The sequence below is a fragment of the Octopus sinensis genome, linkage group LG9, assembly GCF_006345805.1.
Source record: "Octopus sinensis linkage group LG9, ASM634580v1, whole genome shotgun sequence".
NCBI lineage: Eukaryota > Metazoa > Mollusca > Cephalopoda > Octopoda > Octopodidae > Octopus > Octopus sinensis.
In genome coordinates this window covers 13,466,788-13,484,859 of record NC_043005.1, presented here as the reverse complement: position 1 = coordinate 13,484,859, position 18,072 = coordinate 13,466,788, and the positions used below count along the sequence as shown (strand labels likewise).

Sequence of the window (18,072 nt, the reverse complement as noted above, 5' to 3'; positions counted from 1 at the left end):
GTTCTTGTCCCATTTTGTATTTTATTTTACACACACACACACACACACACACACACACACACACACACACACACACACACACACCACACATATATATATATATATATATAAAAATTATATAACACACAAAAAAGTTAGTACACAAAAGTATATATATATATATATATATAAATTTATAGATATTGCTTACACATACGTATATGAGAAATTTCCAGATGAAAGGGAGATAATCTAAAAAATTTACAGCTAAACATTTGTGAAATACAGGGTTATAGTTCTTGTTTCCGGTTGCTAAGAGCAACATTCGTAAAACAAATTAAAGAAACACTTGCTCAGTAAAGGTAAGTGATGTTTGGACTGGTTGATTATTTCTTCCGTATTCTTTTCGGCATCGTCTCGGTAAACTGTTTACGCAGTAAATGATCTACGTAAGACTTGCTTATTTTTATAAAGCTTAATCATCCTGCTTATGACGTAAATATACACCTGTTTAAACAATCTATCTACCGATCCATTTTCCAGAAATTACCTGGTTATATTTGTGTACCAGCACACACACACAGTATCATATGCACAGGCATGGCATACATATACGTTTACGGTCTAATATTTATAGCTTTGTCTGAATGCTTCGAGTCATTCCCAAAAAGAACGTGTGTGTGTGTGTGTTTATTTGTGTGTGTGTTAATGAGTATGTATATGTATCCGTATATGTATCTATTGTATTCTTACATACATACATACATACATGCATACATACGTACACACATACATTCATCATGCATATATACGTACGTACATACATACATACATACATACATACATACATACATACATACATACATACATACACACACATACATACATACATACATACATACACACACATACATACATACACACACACACACATACATACATACATACATACATACATACATACATACATACATGCATCATATATACATACATACATAAATACACACACATACATACATACATACATACATACATACATACATACATACATACATACATACATACGTACATACAAACATACTTGCATACATACATTCATCATGCATATATACGTACATACATATGTACATATATACACACACATACATACATACATACATACATACATACATACATACATACATACATACATACATACTTACATACATACAAACATCTGGCGGTGGCTCTCATGGCTTTAGTGCTATCAAGTATGTTTTGTCATGATATAAAAGATGGGCTATAACAAATATTGTTTGTCAATTGCTTGACGTCAATCAGTTGAGAATGTCCGGTTTGTGCATCTCTGATCACGGGCAGGAGCAGTAGAGGAGCATGATAGCCATGTATTGAGAATGATTCTTTGGGATTTGAATAATTCACCCCTGGAAACATGGGTGTTTCATTCATCATCCTTAAACAAACCTTATTCGGGGCTCTTTTGAGTGGAATGGTCTACTCAACCCGAAGGAAATTTCTAACTGGGTCCCACCTGCAAGGTCATGCACAGTTCATCTTGATATAAGGTTACCAGGTGTGTGCACATATTGTTGTGATGCATATACCTAGTGTGTCCTTATCAGATGGGTTGTTGTGGTGGGTGTACTGGGCTATCATGATGGGTATCAGATAGGTTGTCATGATGAGTATACCAGTATTACTTTAATGGCATATGCTGCTCTCTCACTCAATACATACGTATGTATATATGTATGTATGTCTGTGTGTGTGTATGTATGTATGTATGTATGTATGTATGTATGTATGTATGTATGTATGTTTGTATGTTTGTATGTATGTATATATGTATGTGTGTGTATGCATGTATGTATGTATGTAAGTATTTATGTATGTAAGTATGTATGTATGCAAGTATGTATGTACATATGTATGTGTGTGTGTTTATACACACATTAATTGACGGTTTTATGTATTTATGTCATATTCATTAGCCAATGATTTTAGAAGTGACATTGTTTTTTTTTCATAAAATAAAACCTTCAATTTACTAAAATTTATTTTGGTATATAAAAAAAGCTGTCAAATTTGAAAATAGAATTAGGAATGCATTATAATCATTGTGTATTTGATATATCATTTTTATTTACATACATGTTTATATTTGAAAGTAACCTCTTAAAATGATACACACACATAAACACTCAATAATCCTGCACGTTGTAATTTATTTGATGTTGACTTCTGTTACAAAGCATAATTATAACAGGAGTATGGATCTTGTAATAAATAACGAGGGCAACTGAGTATGATAATAATAATAATATAATAATAATAATAATAATAATAATAATAATAATAATAACAATCCTTTCTACTATAGACACAAGGCCTGAAATTTTGGGGTTGGAGGACTAGTTGATTACATCGACCCCAGTATTTCACTGGTATTTAATTTATTGATCCTGAGAGGATGAAAGGTGAAGTCAACCTCAGCAGAATTTGAACTCAGAACATAGCGGCAGACAAAATATTGTGAAGTATTTTGCCCGGCTTGCTAACGATTCTGCCAGCTCACCACCTTAATAATAATATATAATAATAATAATAATAATAAATAATAATAATAATAATAATAATAATAATAACAATCCTTTCTACTATAGACACAAGGCCTGAAATTTTGGGGTTGGAGGACTAGTTGATTACATCGACCCCAGTATTTCACTGGTATTTAATTTATTGATCCTGAGAGGATGAAAGGTGAAGTCAACCTCAGCAGAATTTGAACTCAGAACATAGCGGCAGACAAAATATTGTGAAGTATTTTGCCCGGCTTGCTAACGATTCTGCCAGCTCACCACCTTAATAATAATAATAATAATAATAATAATAATAATAATAATAATAATAATAATAATAGTAATAATAATAATAATAATAATAATAATAATAATAATAATAATAATGATGATGGTTTCAAGTTTTACCACAAGGGCAGCAGTTATGGGGGAGGGGGTTAAGTCGATAACATTGACCCCGCCAGGGTTCAACTGGTACTTATTCTATCGACCCCGAAAGGATGAAAGGCAAAGTTAACCTCAGCAGAATTTGAACTCAGAACATAGCGGCAGATGAAATACCATGAAGCATTTTGCCCTGTGTGCTAAAGATTCAGCCAGCTCGCCAATAATAATGATAATAATAATAATAATAATAATAATAATAATAATAAAAGATGGGCTACAGCAAATATTCTGCTCAATACCACAGATTTGCTTGTCAGTTGTTTGACCGTAACCAGTTGAGCATGTCCCTTAGTGGCTGACGATATGTGCATCTCTGATCACGAGCAGAGGTAATGGGGGAGCATCATAGCTATGTGTTGAGAGGGATTCTTTGGGGTTTGAATAATTCACCTCTGGAAACATGGGTGTTTTGTTCAACATCCTTAAACAACCCCTATTCAAGGACCTTTTGGTTAGGATGGGCTACTCGACCAGAAGAAAATTCTAACTGAGCCCCACCTGCAAGGTCATGTGCTGTTTATCTTGATATGAGATCACCATGTCACGCACATATGGTTGTGATGCATGTGCCTGGTGTACCCTTATCTGATGGGTAGTCATGATGGGTATACTGGGTTTCGTATATTTTACCCCAGTGTCACTTTGATGGCATGCACTGCTCTCTCACTCAATAATAATAATTATTTCTTTACTACCCACAAGGGGCTAAACACAGAGGGGACAAACAAGGACAGATATCGATCCCAGTGCATAACTGGTACTTAATTTATCAACCCAGAATGGATGAAAGGCAAAGTCGACCTCGGCGGAATTTGAACTCAGAATGTAGCGGCAGACGAAATACCTATTTCTTTACTACCCACAAGGGGCTAAACTCAGAGGGGACAAACAAGGACAGATATCGATCCCAGTGCATAACTGGTACTTAATTTATCAACCCAGAAAGGATGAAAGGCAAAGTCGACCTTGGCGGAATTTGAACTCAGAACGTAACAGCAGACGAAATACGGCTACGCATTTTGCCCGGTTCTGCCAGCTCGCCGCCTTGATGATAATAATAATAATAATAATAAAAGAAGTATATCTGAACATTGTCATTAACCAATGGGATCCTTAGATGTAACACATTTTGTTTATAGATTCATATTCAAATGGAATTTTGTTCTTGTATTCATTGCAACCATTACAAGACCAGATGTGACAAAAGCCTCTATTGATTATCATATTCATTATGGCAGATGTCAAAATGTCAAAATCTCATTTTTACTCTTTTTCGCACAGTGGTGGAGGTGGTTGTGGTGGACCTAAACTTGTGTAAATTTCATATACACACTCACACACACATGTATGTATATATGTTTACATACACACATACATCACATACACACACACACATACATGCACACATACAAATATACATACATACCTACATAAACACACACCAATATATATCTAATTACACACACACACACCTATACATGTACACATACAAATATACAAAGATAACTACATACACACACACACACCGATATATATCTAATTACATACATGTACACACACACATATACATGCACACATATGAATCTACATACATACCTATACACACAGACACACACCAAAATATATCTAATTACATACATGTACATACACACACACATACATATACATGCACACATACGAATATAATACATACCTATACACACAGACACACACCAAAATATATCTAATTACATACATGTACATACACACACACATACATATACATGCACACATACGAATATACATACATACCTATACACACAGACACACACCAAAATATATCTAATTACACACACACATGCACACACACACACACACACACACACACACCAAAATATATCTAATTACATACATGTACACACACACACATATACATGCACACATACGAATATACATGCACACACACACACACACACACACATACCAAAATATATCTAATTACATGCATGTACACACACACACACATACATATACATGCACACATACGAATATACATACATACCTATACACACCAAAATATATCTAATTACACACATACACACACACACACAAATCTATTTCAATTTCACATTTTACAACAAATTATCGTTTCCTTTTGTTTGCCTGACCATAATTCCACTAAATTCGCCTGATCTCTTTGCAGTAACATCGAAGAGAGGTATAAAGTTTCCCATCACAATGGCAGCTACAGCCAGAGGAGAGCGTGAGATGATGGAAAGAGCCTCTAAAAAACTATCAGAGACAAAGGATCCACTAGAGAGGTTGCGTCTCCAGTGTCTGTCACGCGGGGCCAAAGGCATCAAAGGGCTTGCAAGGTAAGTTGTGCTATAGTTCCACCTTTAGATAAAAGAAGTGAGTTGTAACTGGTAGACTCTTTTGTAATTCTGTTTGAAATACTTGTGTTATCTTTATATATAAAAGTCAAGTTGTGTGTCTGTCTCCTACGATTTAGATTCCTAACTACTCCCACATTTCTGGGTATTAGCGCACGTCTACGATGAGTCTACGATTTAAAAAAATATTTACCATCATTTTTTTCCATTTTAATGCATTTTTTTCGCTATTATATAAGGGAAGTAACTCTCTAAAAATGTCTACGATGAGTCAACGATTTTTAAAAAAATTTACCATCATTTTTTTTCCATTTTTAATGCATTTCTTTGCTATTTTTTGACTATAACTCTCTAAAAATGCTTATATAGTTATTTCCCTTACAAACCCGAGCAACGCCGGGCGATACTGCTAGTTAAATATAAATGAATGAGAACAAGGAGTGGCTGTGTGGTAAGTAGCTTGCTAACCAACCACATGGTTCCGGGTTCAGTCCCACTGCATGGCATCTTGGGCAAGTATCTTCTGCTATAGCCCCGGGCCGACCAATGCCTTGTGAGTGGATTTGGTAGACTGGAAACTGAAAGAAGCCTGTCGTATATATGTATATATGTGTATATGTATGTATGTGTATGTGTTTGTGTGCCTGTGTTTGTCCCCCTAGCATTGCTTGACAACCGATGCTGGTGTGTTTACGTCCCCGTCGCTTAGCGGTTTGGCAAAAGAGACCGATAGAATAAGTACTGGGCTTACAAAGAATAAGTCCCGGGGTCGATTTGCTCGACTAAAGGCAGTGCTCCAGCATGGCCACAGTCAAATGACTGAAACATGTAAAAGAGTAAAAGAGAGTATATTGAGTGCAATGTAAGTTCAATTCCTGGCAACATGTGGTGTCCTTGAGCAAGACACTTTATTTCACGCTACTCCAGTTTACTCGGCTGCCAAAAATGAATAGTGCCAAAAATGAATAGTGCCAAAAATGAGTAGTACCTGTATTTCCTCTGTGTCACGCTGAATCTCCCCGAGAACCACGTTAAGAGTACACATGTCTGTGGAGTGCTCAGCCACTTGCATGTTAATTCCACGAGGAAGCTCTTCCATTGATCTGATTAACTGGACCCCCTCATTGTCATAACCGATGAAGTACCAGTTATTGAGGGCAATGCTGAATTTTTTTAGTCTTTACACTTGTACTGTGGAAAGTAGATATATCCATTCAAAATTTCTTTACTCTTAACTGCAGAAAGCAATTTTATATACAAATATATCCTTAGTTAAGGAACAACATATTTGAAACTGTTTTGTTAGAAGACCTGAACTCCACATCAGAAGTGTTAAGACCAACCCTTCTGGTGCTGTAAAGTGCTTGTGGTGTTGCTATGTAAAAGCGTCCATGCAGTGCCACATAAAAGCACTTGTGTGGCACCATGTAAAAGCACCCGTGTAGTGCCATGTAAGAGCATATGTTGTGCTTAAGCATCCAATTGCACTTAGAACATCCAGTGCAGAGTTCCAAACAGCCACAATGGGTAAATGTATTTAAGAACAAATGATATGAAATTGTTTCTGTTCTTGTACAACCATGGCCTAATAGAAAGATAGAAATGACATAGAAAATCAGTGCCAATATATTTAGGTATACCATGAAAGACTTCGATTGTGTATAGTATATAATACATTTGCAATGTAGAACAAATGTAAGCATAACGTTGTATATTTTAAGTGGTTTTCATGGTTCTTCCATGACAGACTTGAATATTCTAGGTTTAATAAGAAAATTTTCAAAAGAATATTTGTCCCAGACTTGTTTTATAACTTTTGTGATAATACAATTAGGCAGGGAACTGGCAAAATCGCTAGAATGCTTGGTTGTGTTTGTTTATGGGTCTGTACATTCTGAGTTCAAATCCTACCAAAGTCAGCTTTCTACTGTCAATAAAGAGCTGGGATCAATGTAAAACCCCTAAAACTGTTAGCCTTGTGCCAAAATTTGAAAAAATTATTATTATTATTATTATTATTATTATTATTATTATACCAAAATAAAGGCATGAGTGGGGCATACTCTCTCCTCAACCATACTTAGGAGAAGAAAAATTTTGAATAACAACTCACTCTGCCACTTGCTTCATCCTTGTTGCTCTTACCAACTGGTGTTAAAGCCCCAGTCCAATCAATTTAAATTTTCTAAATCAGTGTCCCATCTGAGTTTCTCGGGAATCCTAAGGTTTGGTGAGAGATTGATAGAGAAAAATTGGCTAACTATATGCAAATGCATATTTCAGAGATTTTTTTTGCATTTAATGCTAAATTCATGGAATATTCAAATATTGGGACCTGTAGGTAATAAGATCTCATGGGTGGCATCCATGCTAGTGGAGTGCTAAGAGCACCATCCGAGCGTGATCGTTGCCAGAGCAGCTAACTGGCTTCCGTGCTGGTGGTATATAAAAAGCACCATTCAAACCTGATCATTACCAGCATCGCCTTACTGGCACTTGTGCCAGTGGCATGTGAAAAAACATTTGAGTGAGGTTGTTGCCAGTGCCACTGGACTGGCTCCTGTGTAGGTGGCACATAAAAAAAAATATTTGAGCATGGCCGTTGACTGTACTGCCTGACTGGCCCCTCATGCCGGTGGCATGTAAAAGCACCCACTACACTCTCGGAGTGGTTGACATTAGGGAGGGAATCCAGCTGTAGAAACCCTGCCTCATCAGATTGGAGCCTGGTGCAGCCATCTTGTTCGCCAGTCCTAAGTCAAATTGTCCAACCCATGCTAGCATGGAAAACGGACGTTAAACGATGATGATGGGAACATAACCACTTAATAGGCAATGGTGAAAGAATTTGGTCTAAACAAGGTCTTTGTGAAAATGAAAATTTTTAAACATTCTTTGTGGTGTTGAATGAATTTGGCGTTGCCAAACTTTCCAACAACAATTTTATGACTTGCTTAATCATATGAAATTTAACTTTGTATCAAAGTGAAATAAAGTGATTGATAATGATATATAATAATATTTATCCTGAGATACAATATGTATTTTAAGGGTTCCACGAGACTAAAAGATTGTTAAATACTGGTCTATGGTGTCCCAAAATTTCAATCAACTGATCTTACTGAATTTATCTCCCTTGCTTGTGTTATTCTAAACATTCCTAAAATGGGTTTTACCTATTAATTGCTTGGCTATATCTCATTTACTAGAAGTTTCTCAACACCTGATATTACATTTGTAGAGGTATTTAAGCTTAGTATGCAGAATATCTTTCTTGAGTTCTTTTTTCACTCAGTCATATTGCTAATCATTGGTAACATTTAGTTTGGTGGTAACACATTTTCCTATTTTATGATAATATAGTTATAATACTGCTCGTGTGATATTACTAAATATGACCTCATTGACCAAAATCATGCTGAAACTTGTATCCCTTAACTTAGTTTCATGACAGGTGACTACATGTATATTTAGGGAGCAGTTTTAGAAACCCACCCATATATGTATGCATGTATATATATATATATATATATATATATATATATTATATTCCTATATATGCATGTATACAGAATGATAAATATTTTTCTTTTATCTTTCTCCTTATTGTTCTCTTTCTTACTTTTCTATCGCCTTATCTCTGTTCTGCTCCCACACTCTCTCGTACACAAGTACAAACATGCAAACGCACTTGAAAACCCGAATGCTTGTACATCCACAAATACATTCTACAATTATAAAACTACAAATATTTGTGAGAATTTCTAAGGAAGAGGAACTATAATTATTATTATTATTATTATCATCATCATCATCATCATCATCATCATCATCATCATCATCATCATCATCATCATCATTATTATTATTATCATCATCATCATTATTATTATTATTATCATTATTATCATCATCATCATCATCATCATCATCATCATCATCATCATCATCATCATCATCATTATTATTATTATTATTATTATTATTATGTGATGATATGTTCTCTCTAGGTTCCTCAGCTAGTTTGTTAAAATCACAGTATTTTGGTTGTTGTACCCCCCACTCACAACTACCTTTAGACACCTGCCATATTTTGATAATGTTCTCAAAACCTTTATTAACCCTTTTAGCATTCAGTTCATTTGTCGGGTCTTCGCAGTCACAGCATATCTCCAGAGGTCTCGGTCTTTTGGCATTGCCTCTGTGAGGCCCAATGTTTGAAGGTCATGCTTGACCACCTCATCCCATGCCTTCCTGGGTCTACCTCTACCCCGGATTCCTCCAACTGCTTAGAAGTGGCACTTCTTCACACATCTCTCCTCATCCATCCATAGTACATGACCATACCAACGCAAACGTCTCTCTTGCATGGCACTTCCGATGCTTCTTATGTCCAACATTTCTCTCAAGGCACTTACACTCTGTCGTGTGTGCACACTGACATTAAACATCCAGCGGATCATGCTAGCTTCATTTCTTTCGAGCCTACACATATCCTTTGTAGTCATACACCATGTTTCACTGCTGTGAAGCATGGCAGAAGAGGAATTGAATCTAGAGCTTCATGCTGAGTCTAATATGCCTGATTTATCTAACATGATTTCCACCGGGAACTTTGACATATGTCATCAGATACCTCCCAGGACTGACAAGAAATATGTTTAACAACTGTAATGAAATAATCACCAGTGATATGAAGATCAGATTATGCATTGATGTGACGTTATTGTCTGTATCAACAGTTGTTGGTAAAGGTCAAATAGTTTAATTATACAACCTCTGTATAATTAATGGTTGTTTTATTGTTTCTTCACAACACATCATATACTTTCATATAAATCATACTCCCCCCCCCACACACACATATTCTTATTTCTTTACTGTCCACAAGGGGCTACACACAGAGGGGATAAACAAGGACAGAAAAACGGATTAAGTCGATTATATTGACCTCAGTACGTAACTGGTACTTATTTAATCGACCCTGAAAGGATGAAAGGCAAAGTCGACCTGAGCGGAATTTGAACTCAGAACGTAGCGACAGACGAAATATCTATTTCTTTACTACCCACAAGGGGCTAAACACAGAGAGGACAAACAAGGACACAAATGGATTAAGTCGATTACATCAACTCCAGTGCGTAACTGGTACTTATTTAATCGACCCCGAAAGGATGAAAGGCAAAATCAACCTCAGCGGAATTTGAACTCAGAATGTAGCGACAGACGAAATACCGCTAAGCATTTCACCCGGCGCGCTAACGTTTCTGCCAGCTCACCACCTTTAATGATCTTTCAGTTTCTGCCCATCAAATCCACTCCTGAGGCTTTGGTCAGCACAAGGCTATAGTAGAAGACATTTGCCCAAGGAGCCACACAGTAGGACTGAACATGGAACCATGTGGTTGGTAAGCAAGCTTCTTACCACAGCCACACCTGCACCTATGATTTCAAATTATATCTTTATAAATAAAAGTGAGGTTGTGTGCTGTCTGTCTCCTACGATTTAGATTCCTAACTACTCCCACATTTTGCGGTGCAGTTTAACCAAAACCGGGTATCTTATAGTCGTGATTCATATCGAGTCCTTCTGGGTATTAGCGCGCGTCTACAATGAGTCTACGATTTAAAAAAAATTTACCATCAATTTTTCCCATTTTTAATGCATTTTTGGCATATATAAGGGAAGTAACTCTCTAAAAATTTATTATTAAATCTCAGAACGTAAAAAGCTACAGTAACACACACCACCCACCCTTATGTTAGCCATATTGAGATGGCTATTATACTTTACATCTCTAAAAATGCTTATATAGTTATTTCCCTTACAAATCCGAGCAACGCCGGGCGACACTGCTAGTATCTCATAGAATTAGATGGAAAATATATCAACTTTGAAACCTAAAATCGCTCTCTCTAAATTAATAATTTACATTTATACCAAAAAATATTGGTTCGCTTGGTTATGTATCTTTTATCAATAATGTCAGAAGACATTATTGATCTGTGGGATCTATATACTCTTTTACTCTTTTACTTGATGCAGTCATTTGACTGTGGCCATGCTGGAACACCTCCTTTAGTTGAGAAAATCGACCTCAGGACTTATTCTTTGTAAGCCTAGTACTTATTCTATCGGTCTCTTTTTGCCGAACCGCTAAGTTACGGGTACGTAAACACACCAGCATCGGTTGTCAAGTGATGTTGGTGGGGGGGGGGGACAAAGACAGACACACAAACACTTACACACACACACACACACACACATACGTACTACATACATACATACATACATACATATATACATATATACATATATAAAGCCTTTGACAGGGTTCCCCGTTCCCTTATCTGGTGGTCGATGCGGAAACTGGAGATTGAAGAAAGGATGCTAATAAGGGCTGTACAGGCTCTATATACAGAGAGGCTGTCAGCAAGGTTAGGATTGGCAACGAATATAGTGAAGAATTCCGGGTAGAAGTAGGTGTGCACCAGGGCTCAGCCCTCAGTCCCCTTTTATTCATCATAGTCCTTCAGGCAACAACAGAGGAATTCAAAACGGGATGCCCCTGGGAGCTCCTCTATGCCGATGACCTAGCTCTCATAGCAGATCACTACCGGAACTAGAAGAGAAATTTCGGGTGTGGAAGCAAGGGTTGGAATCAAAGGGCCTTAGAATAAATGTAGCAAAGACCAAAGTATTAGTAAGCAACAAGAGGTACTCAGCACACATCCCCTCGGGTATGGCCCTGCTCAACCTGTAGGAAAGGTACAGGTAGAAACTCCATAAGATGCACCCAATGTAAGTTATGGACACATAAGAGGTGCAGCAACATTAAAGGGAAATTAACAGATAAGATAGCTTTCATGTGCGGCAGATGCACAGGGACAATAGACACAACAGACACTCAGAAAACAGAATCACCATCCATCACACTCCAGGGAGAGAAACTAGAAGTAGTTGATAGTTTCCGCTACCTGGGTGACCAAGTTAGTAGCGGAGGTGGATGCCAGAGAGTATCACCACTAGAATACGAATAGCCTGGGCAAGTTCAGAAAGCTCCTACCCCTACTGGCAACAAAAGGTCTCTCCCTCAGAGCAAAAGGTAGATTGTATGATGCATGTGTGCGAACTGCCATGCTTCATGGTATGAAACATGGGCTGTGACTGCAGAAGACATGCGTAGACTTGAAAGAAATGAAGCTAGCATGATCCGCTGGATTGTGTGTCAGTGTGCACGCAAACAGAGTGTAAGTATCCTGAGAGAATGCTGGATATAAAAGCATCAGATGTGGTGTGCAAGAGCGACGCTTGCGATGGTATGGTCATGTGCTGCGGATTGATGAAGAGAGATGTGTGAAGAAGTGCCACTCCCAACAGTTGAAGGTATCAGGGGGAGAGGTAGACCCAGGAGACATGGGATGAAGTGGTCAAGCATGACCTCAGAACATTGGGCCTCACTGAGGCAATGGCGAAGGACCGAGATCTCTGGAGATATGCTGTGACTACAAAGACCCGGGCTGCTTTCTGCAGCAATTCCACATACCCCCCTACCCATTCTAAGTACCCCGGATCCCCAAAGTACCCTGGATCCCCAAAGTACCCCGATCCCCAAAGTACCCCGGACCTCGTTGCCCCCGTGCCGCTGACACGTTAAAATGCTCGAACCGATCGTGACGATGCCGGACCCTCCGGCCTCTGTGCAGGTGGCACGTAAAAAGCACCCAATCCACTCACGGAGTGGTTGGCGTTAGGAAGGGCATCCAGCCGTAGAAACTCTGCCAGATTCAGACTGGCCTGGAGCGGGCCCCTGGCTTCCAGACCCGGCTGAACCGTCCAACCCGTGCTAGCGCGGAAGCGGACGTGACGTTAAACGATGATGATGATGATGATGATGATATATATATATATATATAATTATATATATAACCGTCCAACCCATGCTAGCATGGAAAGCGGACGTTAAACGACGATGATGATGAATGATGATGATATATATATATATATATATACATACATATATATACACATATATACGATAGGCTTCTTTCAGTTTCCATCTACCAACTCCACTCACAAGGCTTTGGTCAGCCTGAAGCTATAGTAGAAGACACTTGCCCAAAGTGCCAGGCAGTGGGACTGAACCCAGAACCATGTGGTTGGTAAGCAAGCTACTTACCGCACAGCCACTCCTACGCCTTTATTTGTACCTTTTGACCTCATTTAAGGACGTTTTCGAGATCTCTGTTTAAGTGTCAGTTAGTGTAGATTTAGTGTGGATTATATGGATAATACACGGGAATCGAAGGTCTAGGAGAAGGGATGTTGGTAGGTCTAGGTGTGGGCATTCTTTGAGGTAACAAGAAGGAGAGAATTTTAAAATGTTATGAAAGAAACTGAACCATGACTCACAATAAAACTGATATAAAATGAGGTAAAAATGGTTTTTTCCATGAAAGTGAGATGAGGCAGGAAGCCATGCATGCAAGAGTTGGTGAGTTACTAAGTAAAAAACTTTATTCTATGTTTTCTTGCTTTAAAGAATGAGCTGGTTTCTCCCAAAGAACCAAAGTTCCATTATACACACACATACACATACACATCCATCCATCCATCCATCCAAACAGGCATACATACATACATACATACATATATATTTATGTGCGTACATACATGTGTGTGTGTGTGTGTGTGTGTGTGTGTGGTGTGTGTAGAAAGATAGTCACAGCATAATCGTAAAGATAGTAATAAAAGTATATAAACACAAAATTTAACAGAATTGAAATTTAAAAAAATTATCATTTAAAAGCTAAAGAGATTTTTTACTCATTCTGTATCATCATTTAACATCCGTTGTCCATGCTGGCATGGGTGGATTGCATTTGAGATAAGCAATCATTTTGCTTTTGTCAGCTGCATCTATGTATGTGTTCAAATGTATGTTTTGCACATTGGTCCTATTTGCATTGCTTATAAGGATATGTAAATATCATCATCATCATCATCATCGTTTAACGTCCGCTTTCCATGCTAGCATGGGTTGGACGACTTTGGCTGAGGGCTGGCGAGCCAGATGGTTGCACCAGGCTCTAATCTTGATCTGGCAGAGTTTCTACGGCTGGATGCCCTTCCTAACGCCAACCACTCCAAGAGTGTAGTGGGTGCTTTATACATGTCACCGGCATGGGGGCCAGTCAGGTGGCACTGGCAATGACCTCGCTCGAATCTGTTTACACGTTCCACTGGCACAGGTACCAGTGAAGCGACGTTGGTAACAATCACGCTCAAATGGTGCCCTTTTATGTGCCATGGGTACGGAAGCCAGTTGGCTGCTCTGGCAACGATCACGCTCGGATGGTGCTCTTGGCACCCCACTAGCACAGGCATAAGTGCCAGTAAGGCATATTTACTGGTATAAGTGCCAGTAAATATGTATGTGTATTTGTGTATATGCACATGCATGTACATGTCCACCACAAGGTCCATCCCTTGTTGCAGTGTAGTGGCTTTTGCGCCTCAAGGCTCATAAGATCTATGTCAGCTCAGTGCAAACCACTTATTAAAGCTTCCTGTGCTGAATCAGGTGAAAGAATAGAGGCTAGACTAATATGGACTAGTTTTTCCTGGAGGTAAAAATGGGTTTGCAGAAGGTCAACACCTCTTACCTTGAAAAATGATAAATCAAAGAAGCATTGATGACAAGACCTGGGAGAGGAAGGCCTTCCACCAGGGAGATAGCCAAGAATTGAAAACAGTAGAGGATAGCCTAAGTTCCATAAGGAGTGAAGGGCTTAGTTAAGTTAGTAAGTAAGTACGTTTGTATGTATGTATGTATGTATGTATGTATGTATGTATGTATGTATGTATGTATGTATGTATGTATGAATGTATGTATGTATGTATGTATGTATGTATGAATGTATGTATGTATGTATGAATGTCATTATTCAGTTTTATTTCAAGATTTCTGGCCAATAGAGAAAGAGTCACTTTCTAAACAACATCAACAGGGTATTTTTGTATGTATGTTTTGTTTTATGTATGTATTCTCATGCATGTAGTTGCATATTTCTCATGCATATAGTTGCATATCTAGACATGCTCATATATACTTAAATGATAAACCTCTGGAAAGTTTTACAGATTTTTATAGTTCCAGTACATGGTTTGGATCTGTAGTCTTCAAAACAGCTTTCTCCTTTCTGGTTTTGAGAAGCCTAATTTCTCAAGATTTGTATTTAGGCAGTGTGTTACATATCCCAGTGCCCCAATAATTACAGGTATAAATCTGAACTTATGATCTGGATATGTGTATGTATGCATGCATGCATGTATGTATGTATGTATGTATGTATGGATGGAAGGATGGATGGATGGATGGATGGATGGATGGATGGATGGATGGATGGGTGGATGGATTGATGGATGTATGAACATATGGATGGATGTATGTATGTCTGTCTGTATGTATGCATGCATGCTTATATGTATGTATGTATGTATGTATGGTTGGCATATGTCAGGTCACTTTCGAGTGCTATTGGTAACATGTAACACAGTACAACCTGTTGCATGGTCAGGTCGTCGGCGACTAAACCGGCAACCTCACCAAGCTTGCTTGGTGAGGAGGGTGTTTATTGAAAACTCTGCGGGATGAAAAGCAAAACCCGTCAAAGGGTGGAGCAACTCTTGAGAGTCAACGGCCATCCAATAAATGCCTTAAGGCTGTATCATGCGCGGGGACATAGAAATAATCGGACTGAATACCTGATCGCGCGGTTAAACCATTTGTTAGCCTTTGTTTGGGCATCCTTGTATGAGAAGGTAACTCAGGTAACTGGGATAACTCCGACATAAAACCTGCGGCTCAGTAGTTACTGATGATGTTGATTTGGTCTTCTTTTCGGATTATGGCTGCTGTTGCTTAGTGAGTGGGATTGACTCAGTGCACAGCCTTTCCTCACTTAAAAAAAAATATTCTTGCACAAGCATTGCACGATAACAACATTGATTAAGCTTCGTGCAATGGCCATACTCGATAATGAGGGGGCAGCCACCATGGTTGGCATTAAATAGGGCATCCAGCTGTAAAAACCATGCCAAAAGAGACAATGGACCTTGGTGCAGTCCACAGGCTTGCCAGCTCCTATCAAACAGTCCAACCCATGCCAGCATGGAAAATAGACATTAAATGATGATGAGGATAATGATGATGATGATGCTGTTTGTATGTTTGTCTGTATGTATGTTCAAATCCCGTACTATTTACAACACGGATGTGTAACTTACAATGTAATCCAATAAGGATGTAGTTCCATTGAAGGAGCAACTAGAACTCTCATTTGTCAAAACTGATATGAAATCAATCATGTCAATACTTAAATATTGATCTGTTAATCTTCAAAGTATGCACATGTATTGATATTTAAATGTATAGGCGCAGGAGTGGCTGTGTGGTAAGTAGCTTGCTAACCAACCACATGGTTCCGGGTTCAGTCCCACTGCGTGGCACCCTGGGCAAGTGCCTTCTGCTATAGCCTCGGGCTGACCAAAGCCTTGTAAGTGGATTTGGTAGGCGGAAACTGAAAGAAGCCTGTCGTATATATGTATATATATATGCGTGTGTGTGTTTGTGTGTCTGTGTTTGTCCTCCTAGCATTGCTTGACAACCGATGCTGGTGTGTTTATGTCCCCGTCACTTAGCGGTTCGACAAAAGAGACCGATAGAATAAGTACTGGGCTTACAAAAGAATAAGTCCCGGGGTCGAGTTGCTCGATTAAAGGCGGTGCTCCAGCATGGCCGCAGTCAAATGACTGAAACAAGTAAAAGAGTAAAAGAGTACTGTAAATAAATGATGAGTTCATATAATAAATCATCCTAAAAGTCCAGTTAATTGTAAAAAAAAAAAAAAAACTATTTCAGTCCACCAATAAATTCTTTCTTTCTCTTTCCTTTTAATTCTTTTATTTGTTTCAGTCATTTGGCTGTGCCATGCTGGAGCACTGCCTTTAGTCGAGCAAATCGACCCCAGGACTTATTCTTTGTAAGCCTAGTACTTATTCTATCGGTCTCTCTTGCTGAACCGCTAAGTGACAGGGATGTAAACATACCAGCATTGGTTGTCAAGCGATGTTGGGCGGGAGGAATGGACAAACACACACACACAATTATATACATATACATATATACATATATACGATGGGCTTCTTTCAGTTTCCGTATACCAAATCCACTCACAAGGTTTTGATTGGCCTGAGGCTGTAGTAGAAGACACTTGCCCAAGGTGCCACACAGTGGGACTGAGCCCGGAACCATATGGTTGGTAAGCAAGCTACTTATCACACAGCCATGAATGATAACTTAGTTATTTTACTAAATTCTTTGTTATATTTAAAGTAATTGAAAGAAACACTGAACATCTCAAAATAAATACAGTAATGAAAGGGTTAAACTTCAGGTCAGCTCTGATTATACTGGCTTACAATCAAACATGCTCCATATGTGACAACTTCTCATCATTTTTTTTTTTTCAGGCATGATATGTTTAGTGCTACATTATCTAATGCAGTAATTCCCCAAGCATTTTCAGGCTGCCACCCACTTGGCACCCGGTCCACATTCCTTAGCACCCCATTCATCCTCCCCACCACAAATATAGACCACTTTCTGCAGCAAATTCAAAGCAACTTTATT

At 38.4% G+C, this 18,072-nt stretch overlaps 1 protein-coding gene across 3 annotated transcripts in view; it reads left to right on the top strand.

The window, feature by feature from the left end:
• Positions 1-276: 276 nt before the first annotated feature.
• LOC115215923 (calcyphosin-like protein) overlaps positions 277-18,072 on the top strand; it is a 26,647-nt gene continuing 8,851 nt past the window's right edge. The window contains exons 1-2 of one of the 3 annotated variants that reach the window (XM_029785284.2): positions 277-341; positions 5,188-5,359. In XM_029785284.2, the coding sequence (XP_029641144.1) occupies positions 5,223-5,359 (137 nt within the window). In that variant the 5' untranslated portion in view covers positions 277-341; positions 5,188-5,222. Of the gene's footprint in view, positions 342-423; positions 475-5,187; positions 5,360-18,072 lie in introns of those variants that run through there. The other 2 variants (XM_036505778.1, XM_029785283.2) reach the window with 2 other exon arrangements.